The following is an 18675-nucleotide window of genomic DNA, read 5'->3' on the forward strand; positions in this document are numbered from 1 at the left end:
GGCAACAGAGAATCCCCCCCCCCCCCCGGGCGAAGGTCATACTGCAGTTCCTTCTCCTCCATTCTCCTCCCAGGATCCTGGGCATGCATGCACACATGCCCAGCGTGAGTTTTTAAGTCACTGGGTCTGGGACACAAACTGCAGTGGGCCATGTGGGAGTCCAGTGACATAACCACTATGCCATCTGCTGGCCTGTATGTATGAATTGTTAAGATGCAGGGAAACCAGTAGGGGCTTGTCATGGTAGTTGAAATGAGACATGATGACAATTTGGAGGCTGGCAGTAGGAATGGACAAATAAAGATAGAGAAAAATAGCTAAGAGAGGAGATGGCTAAGACCTTCTTGGATGTATTCCGATGGATAACGGGGAAGACCAAGTGGTGTTAAAGGGCATCTTGAAATTCAGTCCAGACTATTACAGATTTGTATGTTCTTCTGTTTCCTTCGGCCACATTAATGAATTACACATTATTGATGTCTTTGGACAACAAATTTGTTCTTACAGTTCTGGAGGCCGTAACTATTATCAGTTTTGCTGGCACCTGCAGGGCTGTGTTTCCACAGGGCGGGGGAGGCTCTGATAGAGAATCTGTTCCTTGCCTTTCCAGCACTTTATGGTGGCCAGCATTCCTTCTCAAGTGCTGCCTCACGCAGTCACTGTCTCTGTGATCACATGGCCACCTCCTCTTCTGTGTGGTAGTCTCTCTGCCTGCGGATAGCTTTGACTGCATTTAAGCCTCAGCCATATTACCAGGAAAATCTCTCCATCTGAAGCTCTTCTACTTAATCACCTTTTTTTTTTTTTTTTTTAAGAAGTTTTTGCCTTAGGCATGTGTACTTCCAGAGATAGACAGACAGTGAAAGGGAAAATGAGAAATCCCCCCTTCCAGGGGGATGGCCATGCTTCATTCTCTTCTCCTCCCACGATGTTGGACATGTACTCACACATGCCTGGCATGATTTTGAAGCCATCAGGTCCAGGACTCGAACCGTGGTGTGCCATGTGGGAGTCCAGTGAAATAACCACTAGGCCAATTGCTGATCCCCTTAATCACATCTTTTGTCATAGAAAATAATGTCCCAGGGATGTGGAATTCCATGTCTTTTGTGAAGCCGTCATTCAGTCTACTACAGTTGGTGAAGTGTTTGAAGTTACTTTGGCTGTAGAAGAGGGGGTAAATAGTTCTATGTCTGTTTAGAGATAAAGGTGGAAAACACCACTGTGAAGGGAATAATGCCATTTAGTCAATTAAGAAATAAATGCTTCTAAAAGAAAACAGAAAATTTTCATAAATGAATTTTCAAGATTTTTAAAAGGCCATGCTAAGGAATAAAAAATAAAAATAAAAAAAACAAACCCAAAAAACCAACTGGAGGGCTCATGGACTTTAGACACAGCATTCCAGATGTTAAAGCCAGTGTTAAAAGGACTCTTACAATCACATATTGGAGGATGGGCACTCCCATGTGCAGTGAGTCGGTCAGCAGGGCCAGGCATGGGTTATTCAGCTGTGGCAGTAGACAGATTGCAGGGATGGCGGGGAGGTACAGACATGGGAATGGAACTGTAGACCAACCTGAAGATACGGCAAGACAACAGGTGTGGGTGCATCCAGGTGGCTGTGGCTGGAAGGCTGAGTGACAATGTAGGAAAACAGAGACCAGCACCAACATTAGAAATGGGTAATATTTGGAGATGCAGGCAGGCTGGTGGACATCAGGACAGTATCTTATGAAGTAGTTAAACTTCAGGCTCTAGAATGGGGCTCAAGGGCACGACCCTGTCGTTGGAAGAGAGCATGAGTCCCCAAAGTACTAGTACAGCCAAAAAAAGAACGTAGGCCCTAAGAACAAAGCCGGAATCCAGTTATCAGTGCTGTAATCCAAGATAGAGCTGGACAAGCCATCAGGATGACTCACGCAAAATTGAGTACTTAACTAGATTTTTCTTTCAAAGTTTGTATTTCTTCCATTACACATACATACTCCACCACTACCAAGATCCTTATGCTGGATCCACCTATAGGCTCAGCCAGCCTGGATCATGGGCATGCATGTCCACAGCTGGCAGGCTCAGGGAGGTCCTGGTACACAAACTCAAGACCTTTTCTATGTGGGCCCAGTTGTGCTACCACTGCGCCCATCCAGACCCTGCTAGAACTCCTTAAGTGCTCTTTCCTAGAGGCCAGAACATGAAAGCAGATTGGCAGGTAGAGAGAAAGCCTGACAAAACTAGTTCTGATGGCAAAAGGCAAGAGTAACACTCCTGTGTTTGAATCTGTAATATGGCCTAAGACACAAAGTTGTCGTTACTGACACTGGGAAGGAAAATAATTTAATGTGCATCATAACTAAATTTATGGAATAAATATTTGCTTATATAATAGGACTTGCTAAACAGTGCCATTGGTAAGGAGATATTCTGATAAAGCAGTAAAGCACACAGACTCCAGAGCCAAACTCTGGTTCAAACCCTGGCCATATTTCCTGTTTGGCAAATTATAGCTAGTCTGTGCAGGCAGTGTTTCCTGTTTGGCAAATTATAGCTAGTCTGTACATGAAGTATGGCGGTATTTCCTGTTTGGCAAATTGTAGCTAGTCTGTGCATGAAGACTAGTGTCGAATCTGGGAAACCAGGACAACTGAATTCTAGGCTTCGGTCCCGGCCCTGAATCTAACTATCCACGTTCTCTCAGGAAGATTGTTCAAACACTTGAGGCCTCAGGTTACAGATCTATAAAATTTAGAGGGTTGAGGTCTAAGATCCATTAAATATAAACGTAAAAAAAAAATCTGCCAGATGGTAGATGTGCTCACCAGCAAGAGACACACATGAGAGAGAGATACAGAGAAAGATACAGAGAAAAGCACCCCCCAATGGGGCATGGTCATGCCACAGTTTCTTTTCCATTTCTCCATCCTGCCAGAATTCTGAGCACACATGCACATGGGGCTGGGATTTGCACTGTGGTTAGTCATGTGGGGATCCAGCTCCCTTAGGCCACGGGGCTGGCCCTAAATGTAAATGTCAAAATTTTTGTTGTTGCTTCAAAGAACACTCAAGATCTCCCTCTTCCTACATAATCTGAACAACTCTGAGAGTCACTGTGGATAAATAACTGGTGAAAGCGGGATCAGATTTTTGGTTTGCCGATTATAGAGTTGTTTATTTTCTACTTTTCTGTATGTTATTCTGACGCTAGATTTGACTTCTGTATTGTAGGCCAGGATCCCAAACACACAACACCATGTATCTTCCCAATGTAGCTCTCGTTTTAATATTTCTAAGTCAATGTATTGAGCCGTCATTTGTTTAGTTCTTATTTCAGCACTCCCTTTCCTTGTTATTTATGGTGTTGTCAGCCCATATGGTCTCTCATTTCTTACTCATGTTAAATGTCTCTTTCATGTCTGTTTTCTAGCAGTAATTCATGATTTATATCTGGAATAATTCTTTTTTTTTTTAGTTTTTTGTCATAGGGTGTGTGCACTTGCCAGAGAGAGACAGAGAGACAGAGAGAGGGAAAGTGAGAAATCAAGCTCCAGGAGGGATACCCACATCACAATCCCTTCTTCTCCATTCTCCTCTTGGGATTTTGGGCACATATGTACATGTGCCTGGCATGATTTTCAAGCTGTCAGGTCCAGGACTTGAACTGTAGTTGCCCATGTAGGAATCTAGTGCTTTAACCACCATACCACCTGCCGGTCCCTGGAATAAAAATTTTTTTAAAGAATTTGCTCATTTACATAAAAGCAGTGAAGGTACTTAATGAGAATAGGACAGTGTGGAATGGGGGAGGTGAAGAGAAGAGGATAGAGAAAGATAGCAAGTGAACAATAGAGAGGCAGGACGTTAGTGAGAAACAGATAGGGCTTATTAACTGTTGATGATGACGTGTATAGTATTCTCAACTGGATTGGTCTGAGAAGTATTTCATGATGGGCAAAGTATTTTTACAAGCAAAATGAGAAATAGCGATTGACTGTTTTAAAAAATAATTATAATAATAATAATAATGATTGGGGAAAACATAGAAAAGATATCAAATGTTGAAGCGGGGAGATTAATGTCTCTGTACTGACTGACATGCATGGCAATCCCTTTTGAAAAAGCAATGTAATACACTGTAAAGTTATATGTAATCCAATGTAATATAAAGAAGATTATGATGATACAAAATTTAAAAAAAAGAATTTGCTCATTTAATCTACTTTACAATGAGAAATATTAAACATGCATAAAGTTGGTGGTAAAATTATAATACACAGAGAATGAAATAAAGACCAGAGAAGTAAAACTGCCAGTAATTATTTCAAACTTTATTATTTAAATTTTTTTTTTTTTTTTTTTTTTTTTTTTTAGTTTTTGCTATGGAATGCATCTACTTGCTGGAGAAAAAGAGAGGGAGAGAGAAGGAAAGTGAGAAATCACTCCCCAGAGGGGATGGCCATGCTGCAATCCTTTTTCCTCCACTCTCCTCTGAGGATCTTGGGCATGCACACACAGGCATTTGGAGTGGTTTTTAAGCCTCATGGTCCAGGATTCAAACTGTAAAGTCAGCCATGTGAGATCTAGTCACCTGAACCACAAGATCACCAGCTGATCCTCCACTTTCTTTTATAATTAGGTCTTTATAAGACAAGGAAGAACATTTTCATGTCTAAACATTGGAACAACCTAAGTCATATTAATATTATAGTCACTACTATCCTCTACAGAAAAGTCTACAGGAGTATTTGAATGGAAAAATGCACTTAATATTTAGCTTTAAAAACATAGAAACATCTCCAAGAAACTGTGACACCAGGTATGTGTATTTGAGGTAATATCTGTATAATCAATAATTCTCACAACCAAGAGAAACACTGTTTTTTGGATATGTTATACATTAACTTTTTAAGAATTCCACATTATTATAAAATAAGTTCATTTCAGTGCTATGGCAGTATGCACATCAATGTAAACTCATTCCTAGATGAACTTGAAAAGGTAGAATGCTCACTGTTATTAATATAACTGTCAACAAAAAACCAGTTCAACAGGTGCAGAAGCACAGTAACAAAAATATAATTAACAATATAGCTATCTTATTAAAGTAAAAACCAAGGTCGTTGTTTTCATTCTTTGTTCTTTCTGGCTATTTCTTATAAATACAGTAGTTAGTTCTAATCATTTATCCCTATTTAATTGCCCCATGAACAAATACTATACTGATATTCAAATATATCATCATCCCATTAAATAGATTATTATTATTATTACTGAAAAATCATCAAAGCTTTCAAGGCTATTAATGGTTTCATGCAATCTGAAAAATCTAACTTCCAAAGTAACTGGCTAATAAATTTCTCCTTTGTTAGAAAATAGTCACCACACACCAGTGTTGTTACCAGTGTGTAAATACGGTATTTAACATGCTTATATTTTTTGTAAGAGCTGGAATACAGACTTTACAATATATCTGAAACATCATCAAATATTTTAATAATGCCATTAAGATACAACCTATGTGTGGCATTAAAATAAAATTCTTAGCCAGTCAATCTATTTTTCTGAACTGAATTTTAAATTTTCTAAAGGCTAACACAATAACAAATTTGTCATCTTGACACGGGGTATTGTGATCTTCTTTTATAAAGTTCATAGGCCTTTTTTACTGTCTTTTCTTAAACGATCCTGTAAGAAAGAAACATGACTTATGTAGTACAACAGAGTGAGAAAGACTAATATATATGACAAGAATTAAAAAAAAATTCTCTTTGTACAATTAGTTTAAAAAGTTAAAAAAAAAATTGCCAGAGGGTATATGTGATCACTAGGGAGACAGAAACAGGCAGACAGAGAGAGAGAGAGAGAGAAAGAGCGAGAGAGAGAAGGAAAGTGAGAAAGCACCCCCATGGGGGGGATGGTCATGTTGCAATCCCTTCTTCTCCATTTCTCCCTCTTTTTCTGGGGGTGGAGGGGTTTTTGCTATAGGGCATGTGCGCTCGCAGAAAGAGAGAGACAGAGAGACAGAAAGCAAGAAATCACCCCCAAGGGGGATGGCCACGCTGCAATCCCTTCTCTATGTTCCTCTCAGGATCTTGGGCATGCATGCACATGAGCCAGGTGTGAATTTAAGCCACCGGGTCTGGGACTTGAACCACGGTCGACTAAATGGGAGTACAATGACATAGCCATTACACCATCTGCTGGTCCCTATTTCTCTCTCTTTTAAGGGACTTTGGGCATACGTGCACATATGCCTTTTATGTTTCTCAAGTACCAGGTCCTGGACACGAACCGTGTGGTTGGCTATGTGGGATCTAGTGGCCTTAACCACCACACTATGGTCCAACATTCTTAATTATAAGAATCATCAGGGGCTAGACAATAGTATATTGGTAAAATGTGACACACTACAAGACTGATCCACATGAGAAGGTTTACATCCAAGACTCCCTGAGCATTGCAGGCATGAGTGTGCCCATGAAATGGGGTTGGCTGACTCTGAGGGTGGATTGTAGAATGAAGCTCCTACTGGGGGTACACATGCTCTCTTTCTTATGTACATATTCTGTTTGTCTCACTCAAGGAAGAAATTAAATAAACTTTGAAGAAAACAATCAAATGTAAAAATATGAGAAAATCTCAGATTTTAAAATCGGTAAAGCTTGTGTTTTGTTTGAAGAAATATTTTAGGGAGAAAAAATAATTATCTTGCTAAGTTTATTATTTCCCTGCCTTAATCTATTTTGCTTTAGTTTCATGTTATATACTAGGACAACATTTCTAAGATTCCTCCATTGCAAACACACTTAAGATTATTGGCAAGGAAAGAATGAAAGGAAGCAAAAAACCCAGTTGGTGTGACTTTTTTCCCCCGTCCTTCAGATATTTATCAATAGAACTGGGTTCTCAAATTATACTCTGATGGCCACATTAGAATGACTAAAATACATCACTTAAAACTGGAAGAAAACAGACTAGAAAATAATCTCAAGAGATCACTAGCACTAAGAAAGTAAATGTCTACATCAAGAAATACCAATCTCGGGAACCAGCAGTTAGCATAATGGCTATGTCGCTGGACTCCCACGTAGTCGACCATGGTTCACGTCCCAGACCCGGTGGCTTAAAACTCACACCAGGCGCGTGTGCATGCGTGCCCAAGATCCTGAGAAGAGAATGGAGGAAAAGGGATTGTGGCGTGACCATCCCCCTTGGGGGGGGTGATTTCTCGCTTTCTGTCTCTATGTCTCTCTCTCTGTCTTTGTCTCTCTCTCTCTGTCTTTCTGGCGAGCGCATGCGCCCTATAGCGAAAACCTCTCCAAAAAAAAAGAGAAATACCAATCTCAAAAAAAACACAGTCTCAGAGTTGTAGAGTGTTACAAAGGAAGTTCATCAAGCTTTCGTTCAGGCTGAATATTAATGCTTTCAGAGCAATTTGGTAACATTGACTTTATGCAACTACATAAAGATTAGAGAAAGTATTCTGGGGACCAGCAGTTAGCGTACTGGCTATGTGGCTGAACTCCCATGTAGTCGACCGCAGTTCACGTCCCAGACCTGGTGGCTTAAACTTATGCTGGGTGCGTGTGCATGCGTGCCCAAGATCCCGAGAGGAGAATGGAGGAGAAGGGATTGCGGCATGGCCATCCCTCCTGGGTGGTGATTTCTCGCTTTCTGTCTCTCTGTCTCTCTCTGTCTGTCTGGTGAGTGCACATACCCTATAGCAAAAACCTCTCCAAAAAAAAAAAAAAAGAAAAAGTATTCTGATTTCACATATTTCTCCATATCTGACCACTTCAGATAAAAATCAAAGCTTTAGTAGAGGTATTGCTATGGACAAGTCCCTTAAATGAAGGGGATTTTCCAAAACAAAAATGGAAAACTGGCAGATTCTGATAGGTTTCTTTTGCAATAACACCTAGTTAATTCTGTTTTTTGTTTTTTGTTTTTCTTTTTTTTTTTTTTTGTTTTCTATAGGACAGACAGAGCAAATAAGAAAGGCAAAGATTATTCGTTTGGAAGGGGCCAATTTTTTCTTTCCTTTTTTAAGTTTGCTATAGGGTATGTACAGATGCCAGAGAGAGATGAGGGTTGGGGAGGGGGGAGGGTGAGAAATCATCTCCCAAGGGGGATGGCAATGGGACAATCTTTTCTCCACTCTTCTTTTGGGATGTTGTGCACACTTGCACAAGTGCCCCATGTGTTTTTTATGCTGCTGGGTCTGTAATTCAAATCATGCAGTTGGTCATGTAGAATCCAGTCACCTAAACCACCATGCCATGGGCTGGCCAAAAGGGATTGTTCTCTAATACCTGCTTAATGCCCATAGGAAGGAGGAGACCAGATGGGAAAGTATAAATGGATTCAAAGATGCAAAACAGGATTTGTTTATGGTAAAAAACAAACAAACAAAACAAAACCCAGCTATCCTTTCTTTTGTTTATCTTTCCTTAATATTTGAACAATCCTTCATTTTTTTTTTTTTTTTTTGGAGAGGTTTTTGCTATAGGGCTCAGGCACTTACCAGAGAGAGAGAGAAAGAAAGTGAGAAATCACCCCCCGGGGGGTATGGCCATGCTGCAATTCCTTCTCCATTTTCCTCTTGGGATCTTGGGCATGCACGCACACGTGCCCAGTTTGAGTGTTAAGCCACCGGGGTCCAGGATGCGAACCGTGGTCGACTACATGGGAGTTCAGCGACATAGCCATTATACTAACTGCTGGTCCCCTGACATAGCTTTTTAATATAGATGGTCTATAACTATCTTTTGCTTCTCAAGCAGGGGTTAGAAAGCTAACACTAAAGTTCCTAACTTTTAAGAAAATGGTTATCATTTAATGACACCTGCATTTCAGAGTCTTATATAGTTCTTACACTGCACAAGGGGGGGGGGCTGAGTAAGTAGATAAGAAAAAATGTTAACTAATCAGGACACAACTAATAGCACCTATGACAGTAGAGAGCTTTTCTTAATTGTGTTTTCTTACAGGATCTGGTTTAATGTTCATAAGGTATTAAGACCCTCATTTAAGAAAAGAAGTAGCTGAGGTGCAGGCATGTCAAATAATTCACCCAAGGATTACAGAACTGGTAAACTAAGGGACTGAGATTTTTTTTTTTTAATTTTGAGATATTTTTACTATAGGGCATGTGTAATCACCAGAGAGGCAGAGAGAAATAAAGAGACAGAAAGCAAGAAATCACCCCCCCCCCCAAGACAGGTTGGCTATGTCGGAATCCCTTCTCTTCCATTCTCCTCTCAGGATTTTGGGCATGCACTCACATGCGCCTGGCGTGAATTTAAGCCATAGGGTCTGAGACTTGAACTGCATACGACTATGTGGGAGTCCAGCAATGTAACCATTACACCATCTGCTGGCCCTGGAGCTGAAGTATCTCCCCTTCACATGTATTTATTATAGGTGTATACACCTATATTTATAGGTATTAGAGGGTAGACACGCCAATCAGGGTGATGAGGCACCTCAGGGATTAGCAACAGCAGAAAACCACCACTCATCATTGGACTGGAGAAATAAGGGGAGTTACAGTAAAGCAGTCCAGGAGTGAGGACCAGCCAAAAGTTACCCAATGGGAACTGGGACTGTTGAGGGAAGGAGATGGAGCCATGAAGAGATAGCACCTAAAGCAGAAAGAGTAGGAGAGAGTAGAAATCCTTTTTTTTTTTTTTTCTCTTTCTACTGCTTTCAGTCTTCTAATAATTCCTCCCATTCGCTAAACTTGCCTAGAAGTCAGAAAGCAAGGGAGCCTGGGAAATATACCTCCCTGAGACAGAGTAAAGCAACAATGGAGGAGAGTGGATTTGAGGACGTATAGTCCAATGAGAGCATATGCTGCAGAACCTATTGGCTAATGATAGAGTCTGGGGAAAAAAACTGCCAGATTTTGAATCCCAACCTTGACTTTGGGTAAATTATATAACATCGCTGGGTCTCAGTTTTCTTGTCCACAAAAACAGGTATATTAAAATATCTTAATATTGAGTTGTTATGGGGAATAAACACAATAACATTTATGAAGCCATTAGCCAAGGGCTTGGTTCAGAGCACACTGTTAATAAATGTCTGCTACTAAGTACTGCAAAACCTGGATACTAGCAGAAATTAGATGAAAGCTCAAGTGTGCTATAATATGCAACTCTCAGTCTGGCACTTGGGATACTGGGATGGGATCCTTTTCCAAAGAAACAGGTATAACAACTATTTTCTTGGGAAAGAATTATTCATAAAAGCTTTCTACATCCTTTGCCAAGGATGCAGAAGTTCTAAGCAGAAGGCAACTTTGTTGGGGGAAGGAAATCGGTTAAGGAGACTCTGTTATATGCATTCTTCAGAGGTTGGTTGAGAAGAAACACTCGCTGTTAACACAATGGAGATATTCATTAATGGATACTGGCCATAAAAATTTGAGGGCATGATCATGATTTTCCTTTCTCATTCTAGGATTACAAACATTTCTGACACTCTGGCAAAACCCACTGGTGTAAATTCTCACCCTGGTTGAATATACCCTGACCTCACAAATGGGAGAAACTGTTGGATTTCTAGACTAGAGGCCTCTGAAGTGACTCTCTTCACTTCCCAGGGTACATGGATCTTGAAAGATGCCAGAAAGTTATTCTTAATGTGCCCTGATGAGGTCAGCAATGTCAAGATCTCTACTTTGGATATAGAGAAAGGTGGTCTTGCTGAAAATCTACGTGTTCTAGACTATGTGTCCTGGGATTGGAGCACACAGGGTATTTATCCTCTTCTAGGCTGCTCTTCTCTTCCTGGCTATTATCACAGTAAGCTAGTTAATCACACTTGTATCCAACCGGGAATATCAAATTACAGATGTACTTTACATTGCTGCTTCTGCTTTCTTTTTCTTTCTTTTTAAGTTTTCAGAGGGCATATATACTTACCAAAACACAGAGACAAAGAGAAAATGAGAGGGAGAAAGTTCCCTGAAATGGGGCATGGTCATGTCACAATATCTTCTCCATTTCTCCATCCTGTCAGAACTTCTGCATGCGCACATAAGTGCCTGGCATCTTTTTCAAGCCACTGGGGCTGAGATTTGAACCATGGTCAGGCATGTGGGATCTGCCTCCCTAACCACTAGGCAATGGGGCTGGCCCTGGCTGGCTTCTTAACTGGCTCTACACTAAGACTGAGCAGCTGGTTGAGAAAAAGTCATTCTTTCAGCAAAACTTGTACAGAGGAAGTAATACTGATAATGTTACTAATTATGAATATAGCTATTATTTTTTGAGTGTCTACTCTCAGCCAGGTACAGTGATAAGTACACTAGATATTTTATTTAGTTTTCCCAACAACCCAGTGAGACAGGGCATTTTTATTGTTCCTATTTTACAGAAGAAGAAAGTGAGCTTTAGAGGGAGATCAAAGTTAGTATGAGACCATATATAGGTAATTCCAGGTCTGTCTGACTCCAAAATCTGTAAGTATAGTGCCTGTCTGCCTCAGGCCAGGCACAGGACTAGGCCCTGGGTATACAATGACTACAGAAATGCAGTGAAATGAGTATAGTGAAAGAGAGCTCGAATTACTAAAAATCCCTGAATGAAAGTCTGTCACATTGAAAGGCTGTCAAATTTGAAGACTGGCCCAATCTGTCAGTCTTGGTGGAATTTAGGAGAGAGGGCCAAGACTGCCTCTGGAATGGTCGTTTCCCACAATTCTCTAGAATCAAAGTGTTGCTGGGAAATTAATTTGGGTTAGTGGCTGGCAGCTGACAAGGTAGGAAAAGAACATTTGGGACCAACTTCATCTGAACTAGAGAGGAAGGAAAAAGAAACCCTATGGTTCAGGTCTGACTTTTTAGTTTTAACTTAACAAAAAGTTGTTGTTGTTTTTTTTTTTAATCTCCATCTTTCAAATCATACTTATAGATAAATCATGTTTGAATGCCAAAATATTTGTCCTAAGATGTCTAAAACATTAGGATAGAAGGAATAGTGTAATGTGGACATTTTTTGTTTTCATTTTGGCACAAATACAGCAAACATTCCAAACAGCAAAACATGAATTTTGTAGAATGAGTTTGCTTTTTTTTGGTATCAGGTACCTGTACTTGCCAGGGAGGGAAAGAGAGAGAAAGAGAAGGCACCCCCAAGGGGGTGGCCATGCTGCAATTCCTTCTCCATCATTCTCCTCTTAAGATTTTGGGCATGTGCACACATAAGCCTAGTATATTTTTTAAGTTGCCAGGTCCGGGATTTGAACTGCAGTTGACTATGTGGAATCCAGCCACCTTAACTACCATGCCACCTGGGTGGCTCAAACTAGTCTGTTTTTAAAGCTGCCATTTTTGTTGTTCAATTCTTTTGCTTAAAACTTCACTAAGAGACCAGCAGGTGGCATAGTGGTTAAGGTGCTGGACTTCCATAGGGACTACCACAGTTTGAGTCCCAGACCTGGTGGCTTGCTTTCTCACTTTCTCTCTCTGGTGAGCATACATGCCCTATCGCAAACTTAAATAATAATAACAAATAAATAAAATTTTAAAAAAAACTTCACATAAAATGAAATGTTATGGGAACCAGCAGTTAGCATAATGGCTATGTCGCTGGACTCCCACGTAGTTGACCGCGGTTCGTGTCCCGGACCCGGTGGCTTAAAACTCACGCCGGGCGCGTGTGCGTGCGTGCCCAAGATCCCGAGAGGAGAATGGAGGAGAAGGGATTGCGGCGTGACCATCCTCCCTGGGGGGTGATTTCTCGCTTTCTGTCTCTATGTCTCTCTCTGTCTGTCTGGCAAGCGCACGCGCCCTACAGTGAAAATCTCTCCAAAAAAAAAAAAAATGAAATGTTATAATTTAGCATGTTATAATTCTTTGTTATGATTATGTTGTATTTTTCAGCAATGTCCTTACCTTTACCCTCTAGGTAAAAAACTGACTTCTTTAATCATTAACAAAGTCAGTTGTGTGTAAGTACATTGGCTTGATTTAGAAAAGGCAAAAAACCTTAATAGTTTATTTAGATAATCTCTATTTCAAAAACTTGGGCCCAGAGCCGGCAGGTGGCATGGTGGCTAAGGCACTGCACTCCCACATGGCTGATTGCAGTTTGAGTTCCAAACCTGGCAGCTTGCTGTCTGTCTCACTTTTCCTTTCTCTCTCTGATAAAATTTTTAAAATAGTGATAATAATATGAGATCACTGGAAAAGTCATACATGAAGCATTTTAGCATAGAAAAACATGTCATGACATTTCTGATGATCCAATAAGTAAAATTCAATAAATAATTCTTAAAAAAATATTGGGGTGAGGGCTGGTAGGTGGTATGGTGGTTAAAGGCATTGGATTCCAGCATGGCTGACTGCCGTTTGAGTCCTGGACCTGGCGGCTTGCTTTTTCACTTTCCCCTTCTCTTTCTCTCTGTCTCTGTGTGGCCAGATTAAATAATAATAATAATAATAATAACAACAACAACAACAACAAATGGAACTAAATAAGTAAATAATTCTTTAAAAAAAATTGGGCCCATAAGGTGCATGTTACCCACCTGAAGTTGAGAGTGTTCTCTCAGGAGTTGATCATACTCTTCTGAAAGTCTCTCTGACTGTATCTTCATTGTCATCACATCATTTTGTGCCTTAGAAAGGGCTAGAAAATATTGAATAGAATTTTATTTTTATTTAAAAATTATTTCAAGTTTTCAGAAAAGTTGTAAGTCTCACATAGAAAACTCTCATGTAGTCTACTTACATTCACCAACTGTTAATGCTGTGCTACATTTGTTACTGTATTCTTTCTTCACATACACACTACTGCTTTCTTGAATCACCTGAGACTAGACTGCAGATCTTATGCCCTGTTCTTTAATACTGCATTGTGTATTTCCTAAGACCTAAATAGCCCCTGATATATATAGCCAGTGTAGTTACCAAATTAAGATCGATACAATGCTGTTAACCTCATCTACCATCCATATTCTAATTTTGGCAATTTTCCTGTTATTTCTTTTTTAGCATTTTTTCCCACTTCTCTTTCAGGATACTCCTGTGTTACACATTACATTTAGTATCATGTCTCTCTAGTTCCCTTTCATCCGGAATAGTTCCTCAACCTTCCTTTCCCCATCTTTTGGATACTGATATTCTGTGACTTAAAGAATCCAGGCCACTTTTTATGTAGAATGTCCATTTCAATTTGGTCTGATGTTTCCTTATGATTTAGTCCAGGTCATGCATCTCACTTACATATGAATATAATGTAAATGATGCTAAATGCTTGTCACGGTAACTAGAGGCCTTCTTTAGCCCTTATCGGTTTTCCTATTTTTCTTTTTTTAATAGTTACTATTCTCCCTCTTGTAGCTCAGGAAGCAATATATGGAAAGACAGTTTAGACTACGGAAACATCCTGCCCCGTCAAGACTTCCTCCCCTAGCATTGACTAATAATTTTTATCTAAGCCTATTTTTATTAAAACAGGTGTAAAATGAAGATTCTCAACTTCACAATTCTTTTCTTTTTGGAGAGGTTTTCGCTATAGGGCGTGTGCGTTTGCCAGAAAGACAGAGAGAGCCAAAGAGACAGAAAGTGAGAAATCAGCACTCCCAGGGGAGATGGCCACACCACAATCCCTTCTCCTCTATTCTCCTCTCAGGATCTTGGGCATGCACACACACGCACCGGCATGAGATTAAGCTACTGGGTCCAGGACTTGAACCATGGTCGACTACATGGGAGTCCACCGACACAATCATTACACCAGCTGCTGGTCTCTCAACTTCACAATTCTATTCACATTTATCAGTCAGCATTTTACCATAAGGAAGAGTCTTCCTTTCTTCTCCATCTATCTAACCATCTGTCTACCCATTCATCCATCCACCCATTTATTATGAGTATGAACTCACAGGCTCCTGTTTTTTCAAAGATTTTTCAATCAATTACTATATTTAGTTATTTTCCCAGTCAAATAATCCCAATTTCTTTACTTTCTTGCACAAGATGCTACAGGTTCATCCCAAACCTTCCCTGACTCAGTCAGGACTTAGGCATTATAGAAAAGAATTTATCAGAAGGGCTTATTTCTGGAAAAAACTGACGGAAAAAAATTTTAATTACTTTTGTTAAAAGGATAACTATATATTTTTAAGAACAAAGACAATACTCTCTGCTTCTTTTTTATCTTTTTTTTTTTTTTTCAGGTTTTTGCCATAGAGCATGTGCACTTTCTGGAGAGAGAGAGACAGACAGACAGACAGTGAGAGGAAAAGTGAGAAATCACTCCTTGGGGGATGGACATACTACAATCCCTTCTCTTCCATTCTCTTAAGATTTTGGACATGTAAGCACACATACCTGGCATGATTTTCAAACCACCGTATCTGGGACTTGAACCATGGTCACCCATGTGGGAGTCCAATGGCTTAATTACCACCTCCCCTGTTGACACAACTACATTTTTTAAAAATAGATTTTTGATATAGGGTCAGTGTGCTTGCCAGAGAGACAGAAAGTAAGAAATCGCCACCCAGGGGAGATGGCCAATGCTGCAAGCCCTTCTTCATTCTCCTCCAGGGATTTTGGGCATGCATGCACAGTGCCCAGTGTAAGTTTCAATCTGCCAGGTCTGGGACTGGATCCATCTGCTGGCCCCCCAAAACTTTAAAAAAAATAATTATTTTATTTAAATGTATATATATTTTTATACACACACAACATACACACACATATGTGTGTGTGTGTGTGTGTATGGTGTGTGTGTGTGTGTGTGTGTGTGTATTTGACCAGAGATGGAGGACAGAGTGAGCAAGAGAGACAAAGACAGAAAGTGAGAAAGCAAGCTGCCAGGACCAGGATTCAAACCAAGGTTGGCTATGTGGGAGTCTAGAGCCCTTAATCACCATGACAACTCTTTTTTTAAAGTTGAAAAGTATAGGGGTAGATAGTGGCATTTAAAGGTTTTACCTCAAGATAATAACACTCAAAAATGGCTAAATATTGGTGTTTGTTTACCAAGAAGCTATAGTCATAAGTCAGCAGATCCATGTCCTTAGAAGTTATAAAATAATATACATGACAGCATATTATGGAAAAGATGCTAATGAGCAAACTATGTAGAGGGGAAGAATAGCACAAGATGGATTGGAAAAAATAAATAATCACACTTGATATTTTTCCATATAAAGCGCTTTTAGAATTCATTTTTCCAGGGACCAGCAGATGGAGTAATGGTTACATCGCTGGACTCCCATGTAGTCAACTGTGGTTTGAGTCATGGACCTGGTAGCTTAAAATCATGCCAGGTGTGTGTGCACACATTTCCAAGATCCTGAGAGGAGAATGGAGGGGAAGGGATTGTAGCCTGACCACCCCCTGGGGGTGATTTCTCACTTTCTGTCTCTGTCTTTCCAGTGAGCACATGTGCCCTATAGCAAAAACCTCTCTCAAAAAAATAAGAATTCATTTTTTAAGAATTTAGGAATCCTGAACTTGCTCTACATATAATTCTGCATCTATAGCATTTATAAGTTCTGCATTTGTAAACTTTTAGGACAGTGTAGGAAAGAAAAGTAGGATTTAAAAATTTAAATTGCACAATGAACTGAAATTATGGGTTCTAATGTTAAAAATAATAACTTATTTTTAAATTTCTAACATGAATAAATTACTTAGGATGTTTAATACATGGTAAACATAAAGAAATTAGCTCTTTGATTAAAGAAGGTAGAAAGCAATTTAGGAGTTTCTTCTGGTTACTACTGGCATGAAGCTATAATAAAACAAATACTGTTTTTCTGCCGCTTATCCAACCAAGAAATGAACTGTTTCATATTTTGCTTTGTATTTAAGTAAATATTAATAAACCTAATGATTATTAGCTTGCTGAATTCATTCCAATTAGGGGAGGCTGATATTGTTCAGAAGATCTGAGGCTATTTCCCAGACCTTTATCTCATTTTCCTAAGATTATAATATTGTGTTTTGGATGCCTTCCACCTCTTTCTGGAACTGCCTCTATCACTAAGGGATAACATAAACGTGTTATCTGACATAGGAAGATGATTTTTAAGTTTTGAGCCATATTCTTTTGGAAACAGCATATATAGGGAAAATTTTTGGACATGGAAACTTGACGTGATACACCTAAGCTACTGTTTCAATTTTCTTATCTGCAAAAATGGGTTGATATCACTTGCTAGTACCTTCCATGGAAATGTTGAGATATTGTTTGAGAATACTGGCCAGATTCAATTAGAATGGTCATGAGGAAGTTTTTAAGGCTATGCATCACTTATTAATGTAGAAAATAACCCAATTCATGTTACAGTGACACTTAGTAAGCCAAAATATTTATGCAAAATGTTTGTGTGAAATGACATATACACAGGCCATGAATAGCTGCAGTCTTCTGGGAGCCAAACTTCCATGTGTGGAGCTATCTGCACAGTGGGAGAAGCATGTGAGACTAAAGTACTGGGTAAATATTGGGTTGTTGGGAAAGTCATGATGCATTTTTGCAATGAAAAACATGGAAAAATACATCATGATTTTCCCAATGACCTAATACATTTAACTACAATTTCTACCAGATAATAGACATCACTAGCTAAGCTCTGCCAGGAAATGGAAGAGACATTTTTTAGAGGCAGTGATATGACAGCTAAAGTTGGGCTGTTATACAACAGCTATAAAGATTGAGCTAGAGGAAAAAGTATTTTATGTGAACAATTTCTATACATCCAGTGCTGATTTCTTTTAACTTTTTTTGGTTCTGTTTTTGAGAGCCTGAAAGTGTGATATGCTGGGGTATTCAGTACTTAACCCTCATCTTGATTTATTCCTTTGCCAGGGATCAATTACCAGTCTGTTTATCCACAATAATTGCTTCTAAGAGTCTTGTAAAGTAGACAAACTTCTGTTTAGTAAGGAACATTAACTGGTTTTATTGTATTATAGTTATTTTTGTATATACTGATAACTGTCAGGTTGGAGTAGGTAAGGTCATTGTTTTATTCATCACTTCAATCATCACCTACCCTCTCTTAATCTCACATTCATCTGTTGATAGATTGATTCTACTTCCTTTCCTCTCCAATCCATCTACTCTACTTCATCTCTACCACCAGTGTCCTCATCTCTAACTTAGATTTACTTTTATTTATTTATTTTTTTAGTGGTTTTTGCCTTAGGACATGTGTGCTCACTGAGGAGAGAAGGTGGGAGAGAGAGAGAGAAACAGAGACAGTGAGAGGGAAAGTGAGAAATCACTCTCTGGGGGATGGCCATGCCACAATCCCTTCTCCTCCATTCTCTTTCTGGGATCTTGGGCATGCACACACATGTGCCTGGCATGAGTTTCAAGCCACTAGGTCCAGGACTTGAACCATGGTCAGCCATGTGGGAGTCCAGCAATGTAACTGGTACAGATTTTTGAAATGAATTCACCTAGTTGCTTGGCTACTCTAATTCACTGTCCACAGTGCTGTCAAAGTGATTGCTCTCGTGACTAAATATACTCCAACAGTGCCCCCCCAACTGTTAACTTATAAGCTTGGCATATAAAGTCCTTTTTGACGGCCCCTGGTAGGCTTTTAAGCCTGCTGATCGACCCTCTCTACTGTCCTCCAATCTTATCTTATGCTCCAGTTGCACTGATCTCCTTGTACTACCTCCAAAGTGCCACACTCTTT

General features: G+C 39.7%; 1 protein-coding gene across 6 annotated transcripts in view; it reads right to left on the bottom strand.

Moving 5' to 3' along the window:
* Window positions 1-951: 951 nt before the first annotated feature.
* BCAP29 (B cell receptor associated protein 29) overlaps window positions 952-18675 on the bottom strand; it is a 57667-nt gene continuing 39943 nt past the window's right edge. For 3 of the 6 annotated variants that reach the window (XM_006161150.3, XM_027765410.1, XM_027765412.1), the window contains 3 exons: window positions 13534-13634; window positions 1580-1636; window positions 952-1222 (listed from right to left, as the gene is read on the bottom strand). In XM_006161150.3, the coding sequence (XP_006161212.2) occupies window positions 974-1222; window positions 1580-1636; window positions 13534-13634 (407 nt within the window). In that variant the 3' untranslated portion in view covers window positions 952-973. Of the gene's footprint in view, window positions 1223-1579; window positions 1637-4802; window positions 5683-13533; window positions 13635-18675 lie in introns of those variants that run through there. The other 3 variants (XM_006161151.3, XM_006161152.3, XM_006161153.3) reach the window with 3 other exon arrangements.

This window comes from Tupaia chinensis, unplaced genomic scaffold (genome assembly GCF_000334495.1).
Source record: "Tupaia chinensis unplaced genomic scaffold, TupChi_1.0 Scaffold138322_1, whole genome shotgun sequence".
Classification (NCBI taxonomy): domain Eukaryota; kingdom Metazoa; phylum Chordata; class Mammalia; order Scandentia; family Tupaiidae; genus Tupaia; species Tupaia belangeri.